Below are 25019 nucleotides of genomic sequence, written 5' to 3' on the forward strand. Positions count from 1 at the left end.
ACACAGCGTTAATACACACACTGCTCACACAGCCACTGGACCAGCTCTACACCAACATAGCTCCGCCTGGACACACACACACAGCGTTAATACACACACTGCTCACACAGCCACTGGACCAGCTCAACACCCACGTAGCTCCGCCTGGACACACACACACACAGCGTTAATACACACACTGCTCATACAGCCACTGGACCAGCTCAACACCCACGTAGCTCCGCCTGGACACACACACACACACAGCGTTAATACACACACTGCTCACACAGCCACTGGACCAGCTCTACACCTACATAGCTCCGCCTGGACACACACACACAGCGTTAATACACACACTGCTCACACAGCCACTGGACCAGCTCTACACCCACGTAGCTCCGCCTGGACACACACACACAGCGTTAATACACACACTGCTCACACAGCCACTGGACCAGCTCTACACCCACGTAGCTCCGCCTGGACACACACACACACAGCGTTAATACACACACTGCTCATACAGCCACTGGACCAGCTCAACACCCACGTAGCTCCGCCTGGACACACACACACACAGCGTTAATACACACACTGCTCACACAGCCACTGGACCAGCTCAACACCCACATAGCTCCGCCTGGACACACACACACACAGCGTTAATACACACACTGCTCACACAGCCACTGGACCAGCTCAACACCCACGTAGCTCCGCCTGGACACACACACACAGCGTTAATACACACACTGCTCACACAGCCACTGGACCAGCTCAACACCCACGTAGCTCCGCCTGGACACACACACACAGCGTTAATACACACACTGCTCACACAGCCACTGGACCAGCTCTACACCCACGTAGCTCCGCCTGGACACACACACACAGCGTTAATACACACACTGCTCACACAGCCACTGGACCAGCTCTACACCCACGTAGCTCCGCCTGGACACACACACACAGCGTTAATACACACACTGCTCACACAGCCACTGGACCAGCTCTACACCCACGTAGCTCCGCCTGGACACACACACGCAGGCACACACAGCGTTAATACACACACACCAGGGTTTCCGCTAGCTGGTAATAGCCGGCTTTTGGCCATAAAAAAATGAAAAGACGATAAATAAAATTGTCCGGGAGAAGAAAAATATATATATTGCGAAATAATGCTTTTGTGCCTATTAATTGATTTAAATACATTGGACCAGTCATGCTTATCGGTCTATGGGTTCATTTGCATTATTTCGTGGCGTGTATATATATTGGTTATGTATCTTATTTATCCCACACACAGCATACAGATTCAATCGCGGGAAAACATAGTTGGAAAGCAAATGGCTATTGCTGTAAAGAGAAGACAATGAATAGACTCTAATCAGTATTTTAGTTGAGCGAAAAAACAATAGGCCTATAGTGTATCCTATCGGCACCAGTGGAGAACATCGACCATGTCCCCGGTGAGTGCGCACATCCACTCTTTATCATTGTTGGGTCAGTGCCACTTAGAAGTTAGTTTTTGGACAATAATTTCCTCCTCCAGTTTAGATGGACGTCATATTGTATTTGTGTCTCCCCTTCTCATTGGCCTATTATATGGACAAAGTAGATGTGATTGATTGTTTGTCAGTGTCAGCGGAGTAGGCTACCCTGTAATTTGTCGTATTAAAATAGACTCTGCTAATGTCTCCAGTCATATAAAGTGTATTAGAATTGCATGAAATGTGTTTTTCCCATGCAAAGAAAGAAGAAACTATAGCCTATAGCCCAGGCCTCTACACTGGCGTTGTCAGAGGAAGACTCCAGCCACTCAAGTCATAGACTGTTTGTCACGTTCCTGACCTTATTTCCTTTGTTTAGTCTTGTTTAGTTGGTCAGGACGTGAACTGGGTGGGCATTCTATGTTATGTGTTTCTATGTTTGGTTTAGGGTTGTCAACTAGCCTGATATGGTTTTCAATCAGGGGCAGGTGTTTTACGTTTCCTCTGATTGGGAACCATATTTAGGTAGGCTGTTCTCACTGTTTGTTTGTGGGTGATTGTTCCTGTTCATTGCGTTCTTCGTTGTCTGTATGTTCACATGTTCAGGTCTGTAGCGTCGTTAGTTTCATTTTCTGTTTATTGTTTTGTTCGTGTTGTTAAGTGTTTCCAATGAATATGGAAACGTACCACGCTGCGCTTTAGTCCTCCTCTCTTCCACCTAACGACGAGCGTTACACTGTTCTCTCTGCTACCGCACGGCAAGCGGTACCGGAGCGTCAAGTCTGACCTAAAGGCCCCTGAACAGTTGGTCCCTCCACTCTTCTGGGAAGGCTTTCCACTAGATGTTGGAACATTGCTGCCGGGACTTGTTTCCATTCAGCCACAAGAGCGTTAGTGAGGTTGAGCACTGATGTTGGGCGATAAGGCCTGGCTTGCAGTAGGCGTTCCAATTCATCCCAAAGGTGTTCGAAGGTGTTAAGGTCAGGGCTCTGTGCAGGCCAGTCAAGTTCTTTCAAACCGATCTCGACAAATCATTTCTGTATGGACCTCGCTTTGTGCACGGGAGCATTGTCATGCTGAAACAGGAAAGGGCCTTCCCCAAACTGTTGCCACAAAGTTGGAAGCACAGAATCATCTAGAATGTCATTGTATTCTGCAGCATTAAGATTTCCTTTCACTGGATCTAAGGGGCCTAGGCCGAACCATGAAAAACAGCCACAGACCATTATTCCACCTCTACCAAACCTTACAGTTAGCACTATGCATTCGGACAGGTAGCATTCTCCTGGCATCCATCAAACCCAGATTCGTCCATCGGACTGCCAGATGGTGAAGAGTAATTCCCGTACCCCTTCAAACATTCAACCTCCAGCCACGTACCCCCTCTAGCACCAGGGTCAGCGCACTCTCAAATGTTTTATTTTGCCATCATTGTAAGCCTGCCACACACACACACACTACACAATACATTTATTACACATAAGAATGAGTGTGAGTGTGTCACAACCCGGCTCGTGGGAAGTGACAAAGAGCTCTTATAGGACCAGGGCACAAATAATAATATTATAATAATCAATAATTTTGCTCTTTAGTTAACCATCTACATATAAAACCATATTTTGTTCATCAAAAATGGTGAATAACTCACCACAGGTTGATGAGAAGGGTGTGCTTGAAAGGATGCACATAACTCTGCAATGTTGGGTTGTATTGGAGAGAGTCTCAGTCTTAAATCATTTTCCACACAGTCCGTGCCTGTATTTAGTTTAAATGCTAGTGAGGGTCGAGAATTTACTCTCACATAGGTACGTTGTTGCAAAGGGCATCAGTGTCTTAACAGCGAGATTTTCCAAGGCAAGAAACTCTAACCGCAGCCCTATCCAGAAATCTGACAGTAGCTTCTGATTAAATTCAATTTTCACAGAACCGCTTGTTGCAATTTCAATGAGGCTCTCTTGTTCAGATATCGGTAAGTGAACTGGAGGCATGGCATTAAAGGGATAACGAATCCAGTTGTTCGTTTTGTCCGTTTCGGGAAAGTACCTGCGTAATTGCGCACCCATCTCACTCAGGTGCTTCGCTATATCACGTTTGACATTGTCCGTAAGCTTGAGTTAATTTGCACACAAAAAATCATACAATGATGGAAAGACCTGTGTGTTGTCCTTGTTAATGCAGACAGAGAAGAGCTCCAACTTCTTAATCATAGACTCAATTTGGTCCCTAACATTGAATATAGTTGTGGAGAGTCGCTGTTATCCTAGATTCAGATCATTCAGGCCAGAAAAAACATCACCCAGATAGGCCAGTCGTGTGAGAAACTCGTCATCATGCAAGCGGTCAGACAATTGAAAATGATGGTCAGTAAAGAAAACTTTATGATCGTTTCTCAATTTTTTAAAAACGTGTCAATACTTTGCCCCATATCATTGCATAGTGCAGAAAATACACGAGAGTTCAGGGGCCTTGCTTTAACAAAGTTAACCATTTTCACTGTAGTGTCCAAAATGTCTTTCAAGCTGTCAGGCATTCCCTTGGCAGCAAGAGCCTCTCAGTGGATGCTGCAGTGTACCCAAGTGGTTTCGGGAGCAACTGCTTACACGCGCGTTACCACTCCACTATGTCTCCCTGTCATGGCTTTTGCGCCATCAGTACAGATACCAACACGTATTGACCACCAAAGTCCATTTGACGTCACAAAGCTGCCCAGTACTTAAAAAATATCCTCTCATGTTGTCTTGGTTTCCAGTGGTTTGCAGAAAAGGATGTCTTCCGCTGGGGTGGCAGGTAGACTAGTGGTTAGAGCGTTGGACTAGTAACCAAAAGGTTGCAAGATCAAATCCCCGAGCTGACAAGGTAAAAATCTGTTGTTCTGCCCCTGAACAAGGCAGTTAACCCAATGACAATGGGATGTCATTGAAAATAAGAATTTGTTCTTAACTGACTTGCCTAGTTAAATAAAAATGTAACGGACATATACCATGAGCTGTGCCATGTCTGTTGACTCATCCAGCTGTAACGCATAGAATTCACTGGCTTGTATGTGAAGCAGTAATTGTTTCAAAACATCTCCTGATGTGTTGTGAAACAGTGTTGTTTGATGAAGGCATTGTCTGTGTAGTTTTTGTACTTTTCCCCCCAGCATTATCCCAGCCATATCCGCAGCAGCAGGAAGAATTGTATTAGTATAAAGTTCTATCTTTTTCACATTACCATGCTAATCCAAACCGTACTGCGCTGGATCAGATATAGTATTAGGCTTGCCTGTTCTAACCACTCGGTAGCTCACCATATAAGACACTTACATTTTTCAAATTGTCATGTTTAGTTTCTAAATGTCTGCGCAAGAGTGAAGGTTTCCCACGAGAGAGTAACGGTTAATGTGATTGGATGTTAATTGTTTGACTAGGCTACCTGTATTTGACATTGTGTTGTTATTTCGCTGAACACTAGATGGTTTAATTTAATTTTTGGCACTGAAACGAGGCTACTCAGGTGAGAAAAAAACTCACCCAAATGTATAGCCCAGTTGGAAAATATAAATGGACTGTTTGAAAATGTGAAGACTTATTTTTTATTATTATATATTTTTTTAAATGTGAATCACATTTTGATTTGGCGTACCCCAACGGCATTGCGCGTACGTATCCCAGTTTGGGAATACCTGCTGTAGAGGACGTGTTTCCACTGAGTCCAATGGCGACGACCTTTACACCACTCCACAAAACACGACGCTTGGCATTGAGCATGGTGATATTAGGCTGCTCGGCCATGGAAACCCATTTCATGAAGCACTGACTGTAAGGCCTGGGTGTCGGAGTGGAAGTCAAGCGCAGGCAACAGCAGGTGCAATAACCAAATGTTCTTTAATGAACATGTAGAAAACTAGGCCACCCAACTAACACACTGGGTGACCACTTAAACAACCCCAGACACGGGGAATACAAAACAGTACAGCAAACACGAAGCACGAAACAAACACCACCACTTACAAACAAACAATCCCGCACAAAGAAACGTGTATGCCGGCTGATTAAATAAGCCCAACTAATTAACCCTCATACAAAACAGGTGCGCCCAATAAACACATAGGGAGGGGGAGAAAAGGATCAGTGGCAGCTAATAGGCCGGTGACGACGACCGCCGAACGCCACCCGAACGGGAAGGAGAGCCTGCCTCGGTCGAAGTCGTGACAGTACCCCCCCTCTGACGCGCGGCTCCCGCAGCGCGCCGACACCGGCCTCGAGGTCGACCCGGAGGACGAGGTGCAGGGCGATCCGGATGGAGGCGATGGAAATCCCTCAGCATAGACGGATCCAAAATGTCCCCCACCGGTACCCAGCACCTCTCCTCCGGACCATACCCCTCCCAGTCCACGAGGTACTGCAGGCCCCTCACCCGGCGTCTCGAGTCCAGAATGGCCCGTATCGTGTACGCCGGGGACCCCTCGATGTCCAGAGGGGGAGGAGGGACCTCCGGTACCTCACCGTCCTGCAGGGGACCAGCTACCACCGGCCTGAGGAGAGACACATGAAACGAGGGGTTAATACGATAATAGGAAGGGAGTTGTAATCGATAACACACCTCGTTTATTCTCCTCAGGACTTTGAAGGGCCCTACACACTGCGGACCCAGCTTCCGGCAGGGCAAGCGGAGGGGCAGGTTTCGGGTCGAGAGCCAGACCCTGTCCCCCGGTACAAACACGGGGGCCTCACTGCGGTGGCGGTCAGCACTCCTCTTCTGCCGTCCACTAGCTTGTTGAAGTGATTCCTGGACGGCTCTCCATGTCTCCTTGGAGCGCTGCACCCATTCCTCCACCGCAGGAGCCTCGGTCTGGCTCGGATGCCATGGTGCCAGGACCGGCTGGTACCCCAATACACACTGAAAGGGGGACATGTTAGTAGAGGAGTGGCGTAGTGAGTTCTGGGCCATTTCGGCCCAGGGAATGTATCTCGCCCACTCCCCTGGCCGGTCCTGACAATACGACCGCAGAAACCTACCCACCTCCTGGTTCACTCTCTCCACCTGCCCATTACTCTCAGGGTGATAACCGGAGGTAAGGCTGACCGAGACCCCCAACCGCTCCATAAACGCCCTCCATACTCGGGACGTGAATTGGGGACCCCGATCAGAAACAATGTCCTCCGGCACCCCGTAGTGCCGGAAGACGTGGGTGAATAATGCCTCCGCAGTCTGTAGGGCTGTAGGAATACCGGGCAACGGGAGGAGACGACAGGACTTCGAGAACCGATCCACAATCACCAGTACCGTAGTGTTCCCCTGAGACGGGGGAAGATCGGTCAGAAAATCTACGGACAGATGCGACCAAGGCCGTTGTGGAACGGGGAGGGGTTGTAACTTCCCTCTAGGAAGGTGCCTAGGAGCCTTACTCTGAGCGCATACCGAACAGGAGGAAACATAAACCCTAACGTCTCTTGCCAAGGTAGGCCACCAATACCTTCCCCGAAGGCTCCCCACTGTCCTCTTCACCCCAGGGTGACCCGAGGAGGGTAGAACATGAGCCCACCGAATCAATTTGTCCCGGACACCAAGCGGCACGTACTTCCGCCCCACCGGACACTGAGGAGGAGCGTGTTCCGCCCGTAACGCCCGCTCGATGTCCGAGTCCACTTCCCACACCACTGGTGCTATCAGCCTAGAGGCGGGAAGGATGGGAGTGGGTTCGGTGGGCCGATCGTCCGAGTCGTAAAAACGGGACAGTGCATCCGCCTTTACGTTCTGGGAGCCCGGTCTATACGTTAAGGTAAACTGGAATCGGGTAAAGAACATGGCCCACCTTGCTTGACGTGGATTCAGTCTCCTGGCTGCCCGAATATACTCCAGATTCTGGTGGTCGGTCCAGATGAGAAAAGGGTGCTTAGCCCCCTCAAGCCAGTGTCTCCACACCTTCAGGGCACTGACCACTGCTAACAACTCCCGGTCCCCCACATCATAGTTACGCTCCGCTGGGCTGAGCTTCTTCGAGAAGAAAGCACAGGGGTGGAGTTTTGGTGGCGTACCAGAGCGCTGTGATAGCACGGCACCTACCCCAGCCTCGGACGCGTCCACCTCCACTATGAATGCTAGAGAGGGATCCGGATGTGCCAACACGGGCTCATCCGTGAACAGCGCCTTCAACCTGTTGAAAGCTCCGTCCGCTTTTGCTGACCACTGCAAACGCACCGGACCCCCCTTTAGCAGTGAGGTAATAGGAGCTGCCACCTGGCCAAAACCCCGGATAAACCTCCGGTAGTAGTTGGCAAAACCCAAAAACCGCTGCACTTCTTTTACCGTGGTCGGAGTCGGCCAATTACGCACGGCCTTAATGCGGTCACTCCCTACCACCACGCCCGAGGTGGAAATGCGATAACCCAGAAAAGAGACGGCTCGTTTGGAGAACACACACTTCTCAGCCTTGACATATAGGTCATGCGCCAGTAGTCTACCAAGCACCTTGCGTACCAGAGACACATGCGCGGCGTAAGTGGCTGAGTAGATCAGAATGTCATCGATATAAACAACCACTCCCTGCCCGTGCAGGTCCCTGAGAATATCGTCTACAAAGGATTGGAAAACGGCTGGAGCATTCTTTAACCCATACGGCATGACGCAGTACTCATAATGGCCCGATGTGGTACTAAATGCGGTTTTCCACTCGTCTCCTTTCCGAATACGCACCAGACTATACGCGCTCCTGAGATCCAATTTTGTGAAGAACTGCGCTCCGTGAAATGATTCCATTGCCGTAGCAATGAGAGGTAGTGGGTAACTAAACCCCACTGTGATGGCATTTAGACCTCTATAATCAATACACGGACGCAAACCTCCCTCCTTTTTCTTCACAAAAAAGAAACTCGAGGAGGCGGGTGAGATGGAGGACCGAATGTACCCCTGTCCCAGAGACTCAGTGACATATGTCTCCATAGCCACCGTCTCCTCTTGGGACAATGGGTACACGTGACTCTTGGGAAGCGCAGCGTCTACCTGGAGATCTATCGCACAATCCCTTCCCGGTCGATAAGGTGGTAATTTAGTCGCTTTCTTTTTACTGAAAGCGATTGCCAAATCGGCATACTCGGGGGGAATGCGCACCGTGGAACCCTAGTCTGGACTTTCCACCGACGTGGCACCGATGGAAACTCCCAAACACCTTCCAGAACACTCCTTTGACCACCCCTGGAGAACCCCCTGTTTCCACGAAATTTTAGGATTGTGCCGGGCCAGCCAGGGAATCCCTAGTACCACCGGAAACGCAGGCGAATCAATAATATAAAAGCTAATACGCTCCTTATGATTCCCCTGCGTCACCATGTCCAGGGGAACCGTGGTCTCCCTGACCACCCCTGACCCTAATGGCCGGCTATCTAGGGAGTGCACGGGAAAGGGAGAATCTATCGGCACAAGCGGAACCCTTAACCTAAGAGCGAGTCCACGATCCATAAAGTTCCCAGCTGCGCCTGAATCGACTAGCGCCCTATGCTGGGAAGAGGGGAAAAATTTAAGGAAAAAAATCAAGACAAACATGTGACTAACAGGGGGTTCTGGGTGAGTTTGGTGCTGACTCACCTGGGGTGATCGAGAAGTGTTCCGCCTGCCATCTCGACTCCCAGACGGACCCCCCCAGCACCGATCGGCCGTGTGTCCTCTCCGACCACAGCTGGTGCAGGGAGAGCCTCCTCCTCCGGTACCCCTCTGCCCAGCCCCTCCCACCTCCATCGGAATAGGAGCGGAGGGGCTGGGTGGTGGAACGTACAGGACCCTCTCAGAACGCCCGCGGGCAGCCAGCAGATTGTCCAGACGGATAGACATGTCAATCAGCTCATCCAGGGAAAGAGCGGTGTCCCGACATGCTAGCTCCCTGCGGACGTCCTCCCGGAGACTACACCGGTAGTGATCAATAAGGGCCCTGTCGTTCCACCCAGATCCTGCAGCCAGGGTCCGGAACTCCAGCGCGTAATCCTGGGCGCTCCTCTTCTCCTGCCTAAGGTGGAACAGTCGTTCTCCCGCCGCTCGGCCCTCTGGAGGATGGTCAAATACGGCCCGAAAACGGCGGGTGAACTCTGGGTAGTGCTCCTTCGCTGAGTCTGGGCCATTCCAGACTGCGTTTGCCCACTCCAGAGCACGACCCGTGAGGCAGGAGACGAGGACACTCACCCTCTCCGCTCCCGAGGGAGTGGGTCTTACGGTGGCAAGGTACAGCTCCAGTTGGAGTAGGAACCCCTGGCACCCCGCCGCCGATCCATCATAATCCCTCGGGAGTGTCAGATGGAGAGCGCTGGAGCCGAGGGATGGAGAGTCCTGGGCTGGAGGAGCCGAAGGTGGAGAGAGGAAACCACTCCTCTCCCATCGATCCATACTTTCCATTATTGACTCCATCGCTGATCCAATACGGTGGATAACCGTGGTGTGATGGAACACCTGTTCCTCCATCGATGGGAGAGGGTTGGCCGCTGCTCCTGCTGACTCCATATTAGATGGTGCGGGATTCTGTAAGGCCTGGGTGTCGGAGTGGAAGTCAAGCGCAGGCAACAGCAGGTGCAATAACCAAATGTTCTTTAATGAACATGTAGAAAACTAGGCCACCCAACTAACACACTGGGTGACCACTTAAACAACCCCAGACACGGGGAATACAAAACAGTACAGCAAACACGAAGCACGAAACAAACACCACCACTTACAAACAAACAATCCCGCACAAAGAAACGTGTATGCCGGCTGATTAAATAAGCCCAACTAATTAACCCTCATACAAAACAGGTGCGCCCAATAAACACATAGGGAGGGGGAGAAAAGGATCAGTGGCAGCTAATAGGCCGGTGACGACGACCGCCGAACGCCACCCGAACGGGAAGGAGAGCCTGCCTCGGTCGAAGTCGTGACACTGACTAACAGTTTTTGTGCTGACTTTGCTTCCAGAGGCAGTTTGTAACACGGTTATGAGTGTTGCAACCGAGGACAGGCGATTTTTACGCGCTATGCGCTTCAGTAGTCCCATTCTGTGAGCTTGTGTGGCCTGCCACTTCGCGGCTGAGCCGGTGTTGCTCCTAGACATTTCCACTTCACAATAACAGCACTTACAGTTGACAGGGGAAGCTCTAGCTTAGCAGAAATTTGACGAACTGACTTGTTGGAAAGGTGGTATCCAATGATAGTGTCATGTTGAAAGTCAATGAGCTCTTCAGTAAGACCATTCTACTGCCAATGTTTGTCTATGGAGATTGCATGGCTGTGTTCAAAATTTTATACACCTGTCAGTAACGGGATGAAATAGCCAAATCCAATAATTTGAAGAAGTATCCACATACTTTTGTACATATAGTGTATGTCCTGATTGCCTAGTCACTTTTACCCCTACCCACATATTACCTAATTTACCTCAACTACCTCGTACCCCTGCACATTGACTTGGTACTGGTACTCCTTGAGTAAAGCATCGTTATTGTTTTTATTGTGTTACTATTTCCTTTTTTTATTTAGCAAATATTTGTCTTACTTTTTAACTCTGCACTGTTGGGAAGTAAGACTTCACTGTAAAGTCTACACTTGTTGTATTCGGCGCATGTGACCAATAAAATGTGATTCGATTTATACGCACTCTGCCATACAAGTTTTGCAAACAGTGATTGAGTTATATTATTAGCCTAAATTATGACTATCCAATCTACTCATCAGATTACGAATAGTAGGCTATTTTACATGATGTATGGAATTATTTATTATTAAAGGTGCTTTTTTATGGTGAAAATGTGCTTCCCCAAACTTGAAGGTTAGGCACACAATGCCTGTGGGTCCGGTAGATGTCCAGTAAATTAAAATGCTGCCGGTCAAATGTCCGTTGCCACATTTTCATAACTGAAATCCTGACACACAAAGTATCAATACGCACGCACACAGTATCAATACACATGCACACACACATCGATGTGTCCTCAGATGGCAGTTAGTGTTCAGCAGGGCACTCTGTTGGAATGGATCGCTCAGCACTGTATGTCACCATGGCAACTTCAGTTTAAAATAAAGTTCTATCCTTTTCACATTACCATGCTAATCCAAACCATACTGCGCTGGATCAGATATTTCCATTTTTTTACCCTTATTTTACCAGGTAAGTTGACTGAGAACACAGTCTCACTTACAGCAATGACCTGGGGAATAGTTGCAGGAGAGAGGAGGGGATGAATGAGCCAATTGGAAGCCGTGGATGATTAGGTGGCCATGATGGTATGAGGGACAGATTGGGAATTTAGCCAGGACACCGGGGTTAACACCCCTACTCTTACGATAAGTCCCATGGGATTTTTTGTGACCACAGTGTCAGGACACCCATTTAAAGTCCCATCCGAAAGACGGCACCCTACACAGGGTTACGTCCCCAAGCACTGCCCTGGAATATATATATTTCTTTTTTTTACCAGAGGAAAGAGTGCCTCGTAATGGCCCTCCAATACCCCTTCCAGCAGCATCTGGCCTCCCATCCAGGGATCAACCCTGCTATGCAAGCCAGTAGGCATCATTTCACATTGTCAGCACTTTTTCTGGCAACTGTGGAGCAAACTCAAGGACCCGAGTTTAGTGTTGCCATGGTGACACCCAGCACCTGCACAAGGCTACAACAAAGGACATACATCATCAGTTTTAGAACTAGACATAATTCAACAGCAACAAAAACACTCACACACTCTGTTTATCTCTATGTCTATCACACACTCTCTCTGTTTCTCTCTATGTCTATCACACACACACTCTGTTTCTCTCTATGTCTATCACACACACACTCTGTTTCTCTCTGTCTATCACACACTCTCTCCGTTTCTCTCTATGTCTATCACACACACACTCTGTTTCTCTCTATGTCTATCACACTCTCTCTCTGTTTCTCTCTATGTCTATCACACACACTCTCTATGTTTCTCTCTATGTCTATCACACACTCTCTCTCTGTTTCTCTCTATGTCTATCACACACACTCTCTCTGTTTCTCTCTATGTCTATCACACACACACACTCTGTTTCTCTCTATGTCTATCACACACACCACACACTCTCTCTTTCTCTGTTTCTCTCTATGTCTATCACACACACACACTCTGTTTCTCTCTATGTCTATCACACACACCACACACTCTCTCTCTCTCTGTTTCTCTCTATGTCTATCACACACTCTCTCTGTTTCTCTCTATGTCTATCACACACACTCTCTCTGTTTCTCTCTATGTCTATCACACACACCACACACACTCTCTCTCTGTTTCTCTCTGTCTATCACACACACTCTCTCTGTTTCTCTCTATGTCTATCACACACTCTCTCTCTGTTTCTCTCTATGTCTATCACACACTCTCTTTGTTTCTCTCTATGTCTATCACACACACTCTCTCTGTTTCTCTCTATGTCTATCACACACTCTCTCTGTTTCTCTCTATGTCTATCACACACACTCTCTCTGTTTCTCTCTATGTCTATCACACACACCACACACACACTCTCTCTGTTTCTCTCTATGTCTATCACACACACACTCTCTCTCTGTTTCTCTCTATGTCTATCACACACACTCTCTGTTTCTCTCTATGTCTATCACACACTCTCTCTCTGTTTCTCTCTATGTCTATCACACACTCTCTCTGTTTCTCTCTATGTCTATCACACACACTCTCTCTGTTTCTCTCTATGTCTATCACACACACTCTCTCTGTTTCTCTCTATGTCTATCACACACACACATTCTGTTTCTCTCTATGTCTATCACACACTCTCTCTGTTTCTCTCTATGTCTATCACACACACCACACACTCTCTCTCTCTGTTTCTCTCTATGTCTATCACACACGCTCTATGTTTCTCTCTATGTCTATCACACACACACTCTGTTTCTCTCTATGTCTATCACACACACTCTCTCTGTTTCTCTCTATGTCTATCACACACTCTCTCTCTGTTTCTCTCTTTGACTATCACACACACTCTCTGTTTCTCTCTATGTCTATCACACACACACACTCTGTTTCTCTCTATGTCTATCACACACACTCTCTCTGTTTCTCTCTATGTCTATCACACACACCACACACTCTCTCTTTCTCTGTTTCTCTCTATGTCTATCACACACACACACTCTGTTTCTCTCTATGTCTATCACACACACCACACACTCTCTCTCTCTCTGTTTCTCTCTATGTCTATCACACACTCTCTCTGTTTCTCTCTATGTCTATCACACACACTCTCTCTGTTTCTCTCTATGTCTATCACACACACCACACACACTCTCTCTCTGTTTCTCTCTGTCTATCACACACACTCTCTCTGTTTCTCTCTATGTCTATCACACACTCTCTCTCTGTTTCTCTCTATGTCTATCACACACTCTCTTTGTTTCTCTCTATGTCTATCACACACACTCTCTCTGTTTCTCTCTATGTCTATCACACACTCTCTCTGTTTCTCTCTATGTCTATCACACACTCTCTCTCTGTTTCTCTCTTTGACTATCACACACACTCTCTCTGTTTCTCTCTATGTCTATCACACACACTCTGTTTCTCTCTATGTCTATCACACACACTCTCTCTGTTTCTCTCTATGTCTATCACACACAATCTCTCTGTTTCTCTCTATGTCTATCACACACTCTCTCTCTGTTTCTCTCTTTGACTATCACACACTCTCTCTCTGTTTCTCTCTATGTCTATCACACACACCACACACACTCTCTCTCTGTTTCTCTCTATGTCTATCACACACACCACACACACTCTCTCTCTGTTTCTCTCTATGTCTATCACACACACCACACTCTCTCTGTTTCTCTCTTTGTCTATCACACACTCTCTCTGTTTCTCTCTGTGTCTATCACACACACCACACACACTCTCTCTCTGTTTCTCTCTATGTCTATCACACACACCACACACACTCTCTCTCTGTTTCTCTCTATGTCTATCACACACACCACACTCTCTCTGTTTCTCTCTTTGTCTATCACACACTCTCTCTGTTTCTCTCTATGTCTATCACACACACCACACACACTCTCTCTCTGTTTCTCTCTATGTCTATCACACACACCACACTCTCTCTCTGTTTCTCTCTATGTCTATCACACACTCTCTCTCTGTTTCTCTCTTTGTCTATCACACACTCTCTCTCTGTTTCTCTCTATGTCTATCACACACACCACACACCCTCTCTCTGTTTCTCTCTATGTCTATCACACACACACTCTCAAAGATTCACACCTTATGATCCTGGCGAGGTGAATCTTGTCTTTAGCAGGGTATGGACCATGAGACAGGAACGCATTCCTCACTGCACGCCCTGCACACGGGAAACTCTGGGAGCAGGACTGACAAACACACACAAGTGAGTCAAATAATACATAGATGGTTTCACAGACGTGTTTCTCTGTGTGTGTGTGTGTGTGTGTGTGTGTGTGTGTGTGTGTGTGTGTGTGTGTGTGTGTGTGTGTGTGTGTGTGTGTGTGTGTGTGTGTGTGTGTGTGTGTGTGTGTGTGTGTGTGTGTGTGTTGACACTAAGAGAACTCTGTGATGTCAGTGTAACTATTGATATTGAAACACAACATGTAGGTGAAACTATGACATCACCATTTTAACTTGGGTCAAGTACTATTTATATCAGGACTCTCCAACTCTGTTCCTGGAGAGCAACCGCCCTATAGGTTTTCACTCCAACTCTAATCTAGCACACCTGATTCTAATAATTAGCTGGTTAATAAGTAATAAGCTGTACCAGGTTAGTTACAAATGGGGTTGGAGCGAAAACCTGCAGCAGGGTAGCTATCCAGGAACAGGGTTGAAGTCCCCTACATAATGTCAATGTCATCATGTCAAATAGCCTACTTCCAAATATTTGAGGTGTAAAGGCGAGGGGATTTTGCACTTTTGGGACTATTCTAGTGATTCCATCGTACTAATCCAACTGAAATCCAACTGAAATCCAACTGAAATCAAGTATGTATTTGACCAATATGTATTTGACTATGAAGTCACGCCATCTCTGTTTGGTAAAACACAAACATTCTTTATTTGCTGACGTTTCATAACCTGTGCATGCATGTGTGAGTCTCTCTCTGTGTGTGAGAGCGTGTGTACCTTGTGAACAGTAGGGCTGGTGCTGGGTCCGGGGATGGTATCCGGTGACTGCTATGGAGACACAATCAAAACACAGTCAGAACACACAGTATTAAACCACACATTTCCAGACAGTGTTTGGGTTAGGAGAGAAGTAGAGCATGATATGCAGCCTACAAACTATGTACAGATCTATAATCTGTCTCCGTCTCTCTCCTGACAGACAGGGAGAAACGACAGTCTTCTACCCCCACCTCCACTTCATCTTCATCATATTTCCCCTTTGGACAGAGACATAAGGCCACTAGGCCTAGTGGTTAGAGCGTTGGACTAGTAACCAAAAGGTTGCAAGTTCAAATCCCCGAGCTGACAAGGTACAAATCTGTCGTTCTGCCCCTGAACAAGGCAGTTAACCCACTGTTCCTAGGCCGTCATTGAAAATAAGAATTTGTAAGAATAAGAATTCGGTTACAAACCGATGACTTGCCTAGTTAAATAAAGGTTAAATAATAAGAAACCAGTTTGTTACCAATATTGATCATTCAATATATCGATATGAGCCAGGCATATTGTAATATCGGCACTGAACTGCTGATGCTCCATCAACTGGCTTCTCTTTGTATTCAAACTGGTTGGGTAGGTTAGGCCCAGAGAACATTCACACTGGGTCCAGCGGGCAATTAGCAAGCAGTTGTCTGAACGTCACAAAGCTGTCGAAGTCCACACAGTTGCAATGTTATTCATACAAACCGATGTGATGTCATTACCCATCACTAGTGCATATCCCCTCTCACACCTCATCTCCTCCTGGACAGATGTGCTGTCACAGAGCCTGAGGCCACTACTGACACACACACACAGAGAGAGAGAGAGAACACGCCAACATGTTTATCTATGTGATGACTTCAAAGCGAGAAGGGTATATGTGAATGAGTGTGTGTGTATATCTGGTACTCTATGTGTGTGTATCTTCCATCTCATTGGTTTTCAGGAGCATTCCCCCTCAGTGGGTGATTGAAAGATCAAATTGTATTTGTCACACGCGCCGAATACAAAAAGTCTAGACCTTATCGTTAAATGCTTACTTACAAGCCCTTAAACAACAATGCAGTTTTAAGAACAATATGAGCTAAGAAAACATTTACTAAATAAACTAAAGTTTAAAAAAGTAACACAAAATTACAATAACAAGGCTATATATACAGGGGGTACCGGTACCGAGTCAATGTGCAGGGATACAGGTTAGTTGAGGTAATTGAGGTAATATGTACATATAGGTAGTGTTAAATTGAAGAGGTCCACACTCCAAAACATTTGGTGGTGGTAATGCACAGTGTTGTAGTAGTCGAGACCGGTCCCGGTCTTGAGTCTGGTCTCGAGACCACATAGAGTGTCTTGGCCTTGTCTCGGTGTCGGATACATTTGTACTTGGTCTTGACTGTGTCTGATAATGTCTTCCCGAGACCAGCAGAGTAAAAAAACTCAGAACTATCAGCTTCCATTCAGTCAGGGCATAAAACCACTTAGCCAGATGAAATATATATATACACTCCTTTCTTGAAACATTAATACAGTATCTTAACAGCCTTTATACCTATTATAGACATGTTGCGCAGTGGTGAACCTATAGGCCTTCAGTGTGTGACAGGTTAGTACAGTGGTGAACCTATAGGCCTTCAGTATGTGACAGGTTAGTACAGTGGTGACCCTATAGGCCTTCAGTATGTGACAGGTTAGTACAGTGGTGAACCTGTAGGCCTTCAGTATGTGACAGGTTAGTACAGTGTTGAACCTATAGGCCTTCAGTGTGTGACAGGTTAGTACAGTGGTGAACCTATAGGTCTTCAGTGTGTGACAGGTTAGTACAGTGTTGAACCTATAGGTCTTCAGTGTGTGACAGGTTAGTACAGTGGTGAACCTATAGGCCTTCAGTATGTGACAGGTTAGTACAGTGGTGAACCTATAGGCCTTCAGTGTGTGACAGGTTAGTACAGTGGTGAACCTATAGGCCTTCAGTATGTGACAGGTTAGTACAGTGGTGAACCTATAGGCCTTCAGTATGTGACAGGTTAGTACAGTGGTGAACCTATAGGCCTTCAGTGTGTGACAGGTTAGTACAGTGGTGAACCTATAGGTCTTCAGTGTGTGACAGGTTAGTACAGTGGTGAACCTATAGGCCTTCAGTATGTGACAGGTTAGTACAGTGGTGAACCTATAGGCCTTCAGTGTGTGACAGGTTAGTACAGTGGTGAACCTATAGGCCTTCAGTATGTGACAGGTTAGTACAGTGGTGAACCTATAGGCCTTCAGTATGTGACAGGTTAGTACAGTGGTGAACCTATAGGCCTTCAGTGTGTGACAGGTTAGTACAGTGGTGAACCTATAGGCCTTCAGTATGTGACAGGTTAGTACAGTGGTGAACCTATAGGCCTTCAGTATGTGACAGGTTAGTACAGTGGTGAACCTATAGGCCTACAGTATGTGACAGGTTAGTACAGTGGTGAACCTATAGGCCTTCAGTGTGTGACAGGTTAGTACAGTGGTGAACCTATAGGCCTTCAGTGTGTGACAGGTTAGTACAGTGGTGAACCTATAGGCCTTCAGTATGTGACAGGTTAGTACAGTGGTGAACCTGTAGGCCTTCAGTGTGTGACAGGTTAGTACAGTGGTGAACCTATAGGCCTTCAGTGTGTGACAGGTTAGTACAGTGGTGAACCTGTAGGCCTTCAGTATGTGACAGGTTAGTACAGTGGTGAACCTATAGGCCTTCAGTATGTGACAGGTTAGTACAGTGGTGAACCTATAGGCCTTCAGTATGTGACAGGTTAGTACAGTGGTGAACCTATAGGCCTTCAGTATGTGACAGGTTAGTACAGTGGTGAACCTATAGGCCTTCAGTGTGTGACAGGTTAGTACAGTGGTGAACCTGTAGGCCTTCAGTATGTGACAGGTTAGTACAGTGGTGAACCTATAGGCCTTCAGTGTGTGACAGGTTAGTACAGTGGTGAACCTGTAGGCCTTCAGTATGTGACAGGTTAGTACAGTGGTGAACCTATAGGCCTTCAGTATGTGACAGGTTAGTACAGTGGTGAACCTATAGGCCTTCAGTATGTGACAGGTTAGTACAGTGGTGAACCTATAGGTCTTCAGTATGTGACAGGTTAGTACAGTGGTGAACCTGTAGGCCTTCAGTGTGTGACAGGTTAGTACAGTGGTGAACCTATAGACCTTCAGTATGTGACAGGTTAGTACAGTGGTGAACCTATAGGTCTTCAGTGTGTGACAGGTCAGTACAGTGGTGAACCTATAGGCCTTCAGTATGTGACAGGTTAGTACAGTGGTGAACCTATAGGCCTTCAGTGTGTGACAGGTTAGTACAGTGGTGAACCTATAGGCCTTCAGTGTGTGACAGGTTAGTACAGTGGTGAACCTATAGGCCTTCAGTGTGTGACAGGTTAGTACAGTGGTGAACCTATAGGTCTTCAGTATGTGACAGGTTAGTACAGTGGTGAACCTGTAGGCCTTCAGTATGTGACAGGTTAGTACAGTGGTGAACCTATAGGCCTTCAGTATGTGACAGGTTAGTACAGTGGTGAACCTATAGGCCTTCAGTATGTGACAGGTTAGTACAGTGGTGAACCTATAGGCCTTCAGTATGTGACAGGTTAGTACAGTGGCTAACCTATAGGCCTTCAGTGTGTGACAGGTTAGTACAGTGGTGAACCTGTAGGCCTTCAGTGTGTGACAGGTTAGTACAGTGGTGAACCTATAGGCCTTCAGTATGTGACAGGTTAGTACAGTGGTGAACCTATAGGCCTTCAGTATGTGACAGGTTAGTACAGTGGTGAACCTATAGGCCTTCAGTATGTGACAGGTTAGTACAGTGGTGAACCTATAGGCCTTCAGTGTGTGACAGGTTAGTACAGTGGTGAACCTATAGGCCTTCAGTGTGTGACAGGTTAGTACAGTGGTGAACCTATAGGCCTTCAGTATGTGACAGGTTAGTACAGTGGTGAACCTATAGGTCTTCAGTGTGTGACAGGTTAGTACAGTGGTGAACCTATAGGTCTTCAGTGTGTGACAGGTTAGTACAGTGGTGAACCTATAGGCCTTCAGTGTGTGACAGGTTAGTACAGTGGTGAACCTATAGGCCTTCAGTGTGTGACAGGTTAGTACAGTGGTGAACCTATAGGCCTTCAGTATGTGACAGGTTAGTACAGTGGTGAACCTATAGGCCTTCAGTGTGTGACAGGTTAGTACAGTGGTGAACCTATAGGTCTTCAGTATGTGACAGGTTAGTACAGTGGTGAACCTATAGGTCTTCAGTGTGTGACAGGTTAGTACAGTGGTGAACCTATAGGTCTTCAGTGTGTGACAGGTTAGTACAGTGGTTAACCTATAGGTCTTCAGTGTGTGACAGGTTAGTACAGTGGTGAACCTATAGGCCTTCAGTGTGTGACAGGTTAGTACAGTGGTGAACCTATAGGCCTTCAGTATGTGACAGGTTAGTACAGTGGTGAACCTATAGGCCTTCAGTGTGTGACAGGTTAGTACAGTGGTGAACCTATAGGTCTTCAGTGTGTGACAGGTTAGTACAGTGGTGAACCTATAGGTCTTCAGTGTGTGACAGGTTAGTACAGTGGTTAACCTATAGGTCTTCAGTGTGTGACAGGTTAGTACAGTGGTGAACCTATAGGTCTTCAGTGTGTGACAGGTTAGTACAGTGGTTAACCTATAGGTCTTCAGTGTGTGACAGGTTAGTACAGTGGTGAACCTATAGGTCTTCAGTGTGTGACAGGTTAGTACAGTGGTGAACCTATAGGTCTTCAGTATGTGACAGGTTAGTACAGTGGTGAACCTATAGGTCTTCAGTGTGTGACAGGTTAGTATAGTGGTGAACCTATAGGTCTTCAGTATGTGACAGGTTAGTACAGTGGTGAACCTATAGGTCTTCAGTGTGTGACAGGTTAGTACAGTGGTGAACCTGTAGGCCTTCAGTGTGTGACAGGTTAGTACAGTGTTGAACCTATAGGCCTTCAGTGTGTGACAGGTTAGTACAGTGGTGAACCTATAGACCTTCAGTATGTGACAGGTTAGTACAGTGGTGACCCTATAGGTCTTCAGTGTGTGACAGGTTAGTACAGTGGTGACCCTATAGGTCTTCAGTGTGTGACAGGTTAGTACAGTGGTGAACCTATAGGCCTTCAGTGTGTGACAGGTTAGTACAGTGGTGACCCTATAGGTCTTCAGTGTGTGACAGGTTAGTACAGTGGTGAACCTATAGGCCTTCAGTATGTGACAGGTTAGTACAGTGGTGAACCTATAGACCTTCAGTGTGTGACAGGTTAGTACAGTGGTGAACCTATAGGTCTTCAGTGTGTGACAGGTTAGTACAGTGGCGAACCTATAGGTCTTCAGTGTGTGACAGGTTAGTACAGTGGTGAACCTTATAGACCTTCAGTATGTGACAGGTTAGTACAGTGGTGAACCTATAGGCCTTCAGTATGTGACAGGTTAGTACAGTGGTGAACCTATAGGTCTTCAGTATGTGACAGGTTAGTACAGTGGTGAATCTATAGGTCTTCAGTGTGTGACAGGTTAGTACAGTGGTGAACCTATAGGCCTTCAGTGTGTGACAGGTTAGTACAGTGGTGAACCTATAGGCCTTCAGTGTGTGACAGGTTAGTACAGTGGTGAACCTATAGGCCTTCAGTATGTGACAGGTTAGTACAGTGGTGAACCTATAGGTCTTCAGTGTGTGACAGGTTAGTACAGTGGTGAACCTGTAGGCCTTCAGTGTGTGACAGGTTAGTACAGTGGTGAACCTGTAGGCCTTCAGTGTGTGACAGGTTAGTACAGTGGTGAACCTATAGGTCTTCAGTGTGTGACAGGTTAGTACAGTGGCGAACCTATAGGTCTTCAGTGTGTGACAGGTTAGTACAGTGGTGAACCTATAGACCTTCAGTGTGTGACAGGTTAGTACAGTGGTGAACCTATAGGTCTTCAGTGTGTGACAGGTTAGTACAGTGGTGAACCTATAGGTCTTCAGTGTGTGACAGGTTAGTACAGTGGTGAACCTGTAGGTCTTCAGTGTGTGACAGGTTAGTACAGTGGTGAACCTATAGGTCTTCAGTGTGTGACAGGTTAGTACAGTGGTGAACCTATAGGCCTTCAGTGTGTGACAGGTTCGTGATTCTGAATGGACAGCAACCGTAATACCAGCACACTTATGTAGGAGAGTACACTTTTTGTAAAACACAAAGGTCCAGTGGTCTAAGGGGAGGGTTTACGCAGGTATAAGCCATACACCCACTTTTCTTTAGTGGGCATTGCTTATACTCTTAATCCCTACTGATGCGTATCAAAGTAATGTAATGGAGGTGTACGACTTATCAATTATGTAGTATAATAGAGAAATCATAGCTAGCTAGATTTACCTCCCCAGAGACCAGAAAAAAATCCTGATTGGATCCTTTCCAACAAAAACTGAAGAGATTAAAATCAGAACATCATTGAAAATAATAATAGAATTATCATTATTATATGATCCTAATCAATATTGTATAAATCCTTAGCCCTTTGAAGGCGTAGAAGGCCCATTGTTCCCCACTGCTTTTGTGTTGGTAATAATTTGTAGAGTGGCTCTACTTTCCCTCAGCATGCATTTTTTCACTATTTTGAATGTCTAAAGAATCAGTATGTCCTTCTGAAACTGAACACAGAAATACTGGACATTTTGAACCATTTTGACAAAATTACAATCATGGTCTTGAATTGGACTCTGGGAGGCATTTTTCTGGTCTCAGTCTTGACTCGGTCTCGGACCCCTTGTCCCCCTCCCGGTCTCTGTCTTGACTCAGTCTCGTTTCCCATCCGGTCTTGATCTTGACTTGGACACGATTTGCTCCGGTCTTGGTTTTGAATCATCTCACTTTAGGTGGTCTAGAACACAACACTGGTAATGCATCTTAAAGTTGGTTGCCAACTGTCATATAAAATCCACAGAAGAAGAATGAACGAGGATAAAAACGAACTAGGTTTCCCCTTTTTATCTGTGGATTAATTGTTGGAGTAGAGCACATATGATTTGGTATGACTCAACATGGGTAAAAATTCTACAAAGACCCAGCAAAAAAAAAGGAAATGCATTTCAGGTAAAATAACAAACCAATGTTTTTCTCCAAGAACAAATTAGCTAAAAGTCCATGAATGTTTTGTGTGTGTTTCAACCTGTCCCCAAATGAATATAGTTGGTTCACAGTTGGTTTTGGTATTTTAACCTGCGTGTCATGGAATGCATCTGGTGGGGATAGACAAAATCAACACGCAGATGCATACATGGAGCCGCAATGGTCAGCATGTTATTAGCATAAAATAAATATGCTATAGGCTATGCAGAGCCGTGGTCAGGTCCAGTCGGGCCTATCAGCTGTAGTTACATAAACCCGAGACACGATGACAATCAAACAGGACCCGACCCGAGGGAAAAGTTTGTATTTTGGACCTGCTCAGGTCCTGGTTCGGGTCTTGGGTGACCCATGAAGACCTCTAATACATACACACTGGGCACACACACACACACACACACACACACACACACACACACACACACACACACACACACACACACACACACACACACACACACACACATCTTGTGTTGCTCTCTGATAGATCCGTAACACAGGGGAGTCAAAATGGAAACATGAAATCAACCACACACACTGCATGAAAACATCCCTTTAGGACAACCACACACTTGACACCCTCCTACTGTGATCTTTCTACTACAGCTGTTGTCTGATAACACCTCTATAACATACATCACAATATCTCCATTGCTTTCATCTGTGTTATACAACTATTAATTAGATTGCTGAACATGTCAGGACAGACCTAATCTCTTGTTTAGTCTCTTCACAGCCTTTGCTACAAACCCTGGGCTCACACCTTGGACAGTCATTCAGTTCTTTATTACTGTGTGTGTAGTTTAGGTGTGTGTGTCCTTCCATCCTCCAGGACAAGTCTTAGCAGAGCTACCATACCTTCACGCTTCAACACACACACACACACACACACACACACACACACACACACACACACACACACACACACACACACACACACACACACACACACACACACACACACACACACACACACACACACACACACACACACACACACAAACACACACACACAAACACACACACACACACACACACACACACACGCTATACACTAACATACACACACTTGAGGAGAGTTGAGAAACACCTTTAGTACCACTGTCATTGTCAGATAACATATTCGCTCCCTAGAACCCAAGGGGGCATTACAGTAGGCTACATGAATGGGCAAGTAACATCTCTGGCGTAACTGATTCAAGACTGGACCAAGACATGTGTTGCCTTGGCTACTGCATAGGTAAGGCAGCTAAAAACACATTCTGGACCCATTCTGGACGTAACCAATGAATGGCGGGAGCCTGAAGAGCACGAGCGTACACACACAGTCGTACAGTGAGGTCGTGTGTGAAACAACAGCACATCTAGGTGAATCGTGACAGAGATAGGAGGTAACTCAACGGTAAAGAATAACCAAAACACACACACGGAAGGGACATTTTTCTGTCGATACTCACGCTTTTCTTTCTTAGGTGCAGTCCATGTTTCAACAGTCCCGGTAAATCCCGGATCTTCTGCTTTAGCTGAGTCTGGTCTCGAGCTCCGGTGTTTCGGTTATTCCACCGCCAGCCGCCGACCATACCATCTTCTCCACCGGACTCAGAGTCCTCCATGTCTGTCTGTCTCTCTCTTTCTCTCTTCTACTCCCGCTACTCTCACACACAGACACACCAGCTACGGCTCATTGTCGCCTCTCTTATTCACACACACACCGACCTACATCTGTTCTGCTACAGACGAACCGCGCGCGTTAACGACCTACAGAGTAATCGCTGCAGCACGCAACGGTGCTCCACCCCAATGACCTCCTCCCTTGTACTGTCAATGTGTTATGTGTGTGTGTGCAGGGGAGGGGGACTTGCAGGTGCAGAAGAACATCATTGCATAATTTCCATCTGTCAGGCGTCGAGGAGTCGTAGCACCTTGGTAAACATTAAATACATGTTCGACTTAACATATCCCCGTTTTTTAAAATCCGAATTAGATAAATCTTGATAATATTAACACATTTAGGCTGCGTTTTTATGGTGACAAATAAGGGCCTGTGTATAAATGTTGTATTAAAGAGTTGTAAAGCTGTCTTTTCTGTTGCATTTAGAAACAAAATGGTGGAAAGGACGAACTGGAGGCTACGTCATCGCCTCACCTGCGGCTCAAATTTCGATAGGTAAACAAAGGGCCATTAGGCTACACAATCAGGGTGTAAGTGTGTGAGAGCTATGAAATGTACTCTAAACCTACATCTCACACACACACACACACAC

General features: G+C 46.5%; 1 protein-coding gene across 4 annotated transcripts in view; it reads right to left on the reverse strand.

Annotated features, from left to right (window-relative positions):
• Positions 1-24767, reverse strand: part of LOC139555042 (rap guanine nucleotide exchange factor 5-like) — a 125023-nt gene extending 100256 nt beyond the window's left edge. For 2 of the 4 annotated variants that reach the window (XR_011670929.1, XM_071368437.1), the window contains exons 1-3: positions 24213-24765; positions 15590-15640; positions 14717-14823 (exon numbers count right to left, since the gene is read on the reverse strand). Coding sequence is in view for 3 of the 4 variants with exons in the window: in XM_071368437.1 (XP_071224538.1) it covers positions 14717-14823; positions 15590-15640; positions 24213-24368 (314 nt within the window). In the remaining variant the exon portion in view is untranslated. Of the gene's footprint in view, positions 1-14716; positions 14824-15589; positions 15641-24212 lie in introns of all 4 variants that reach the window. The other 2 variants (XM_071368438.1, XM_071368439.1) reach the window with 2 other exon arrangements.
• Positions 24768-25019: the final 252 nt, after the last annotated feature.

This window comes from Salvelinus alpinus, chromosome 26 (assembly GCF_045679555.1).
Source record: "Salvelinus alpinus chromosome 26, SLU_Salpinus.1, whole genome shotgun sequence".
Classification (NCBI taxonomy): Eukaryota; Metazoa; Chordata; class Actinopteri; order Salmoniformes; family Salmonidae; genus Salvelinus; species Salvelinus alpinus.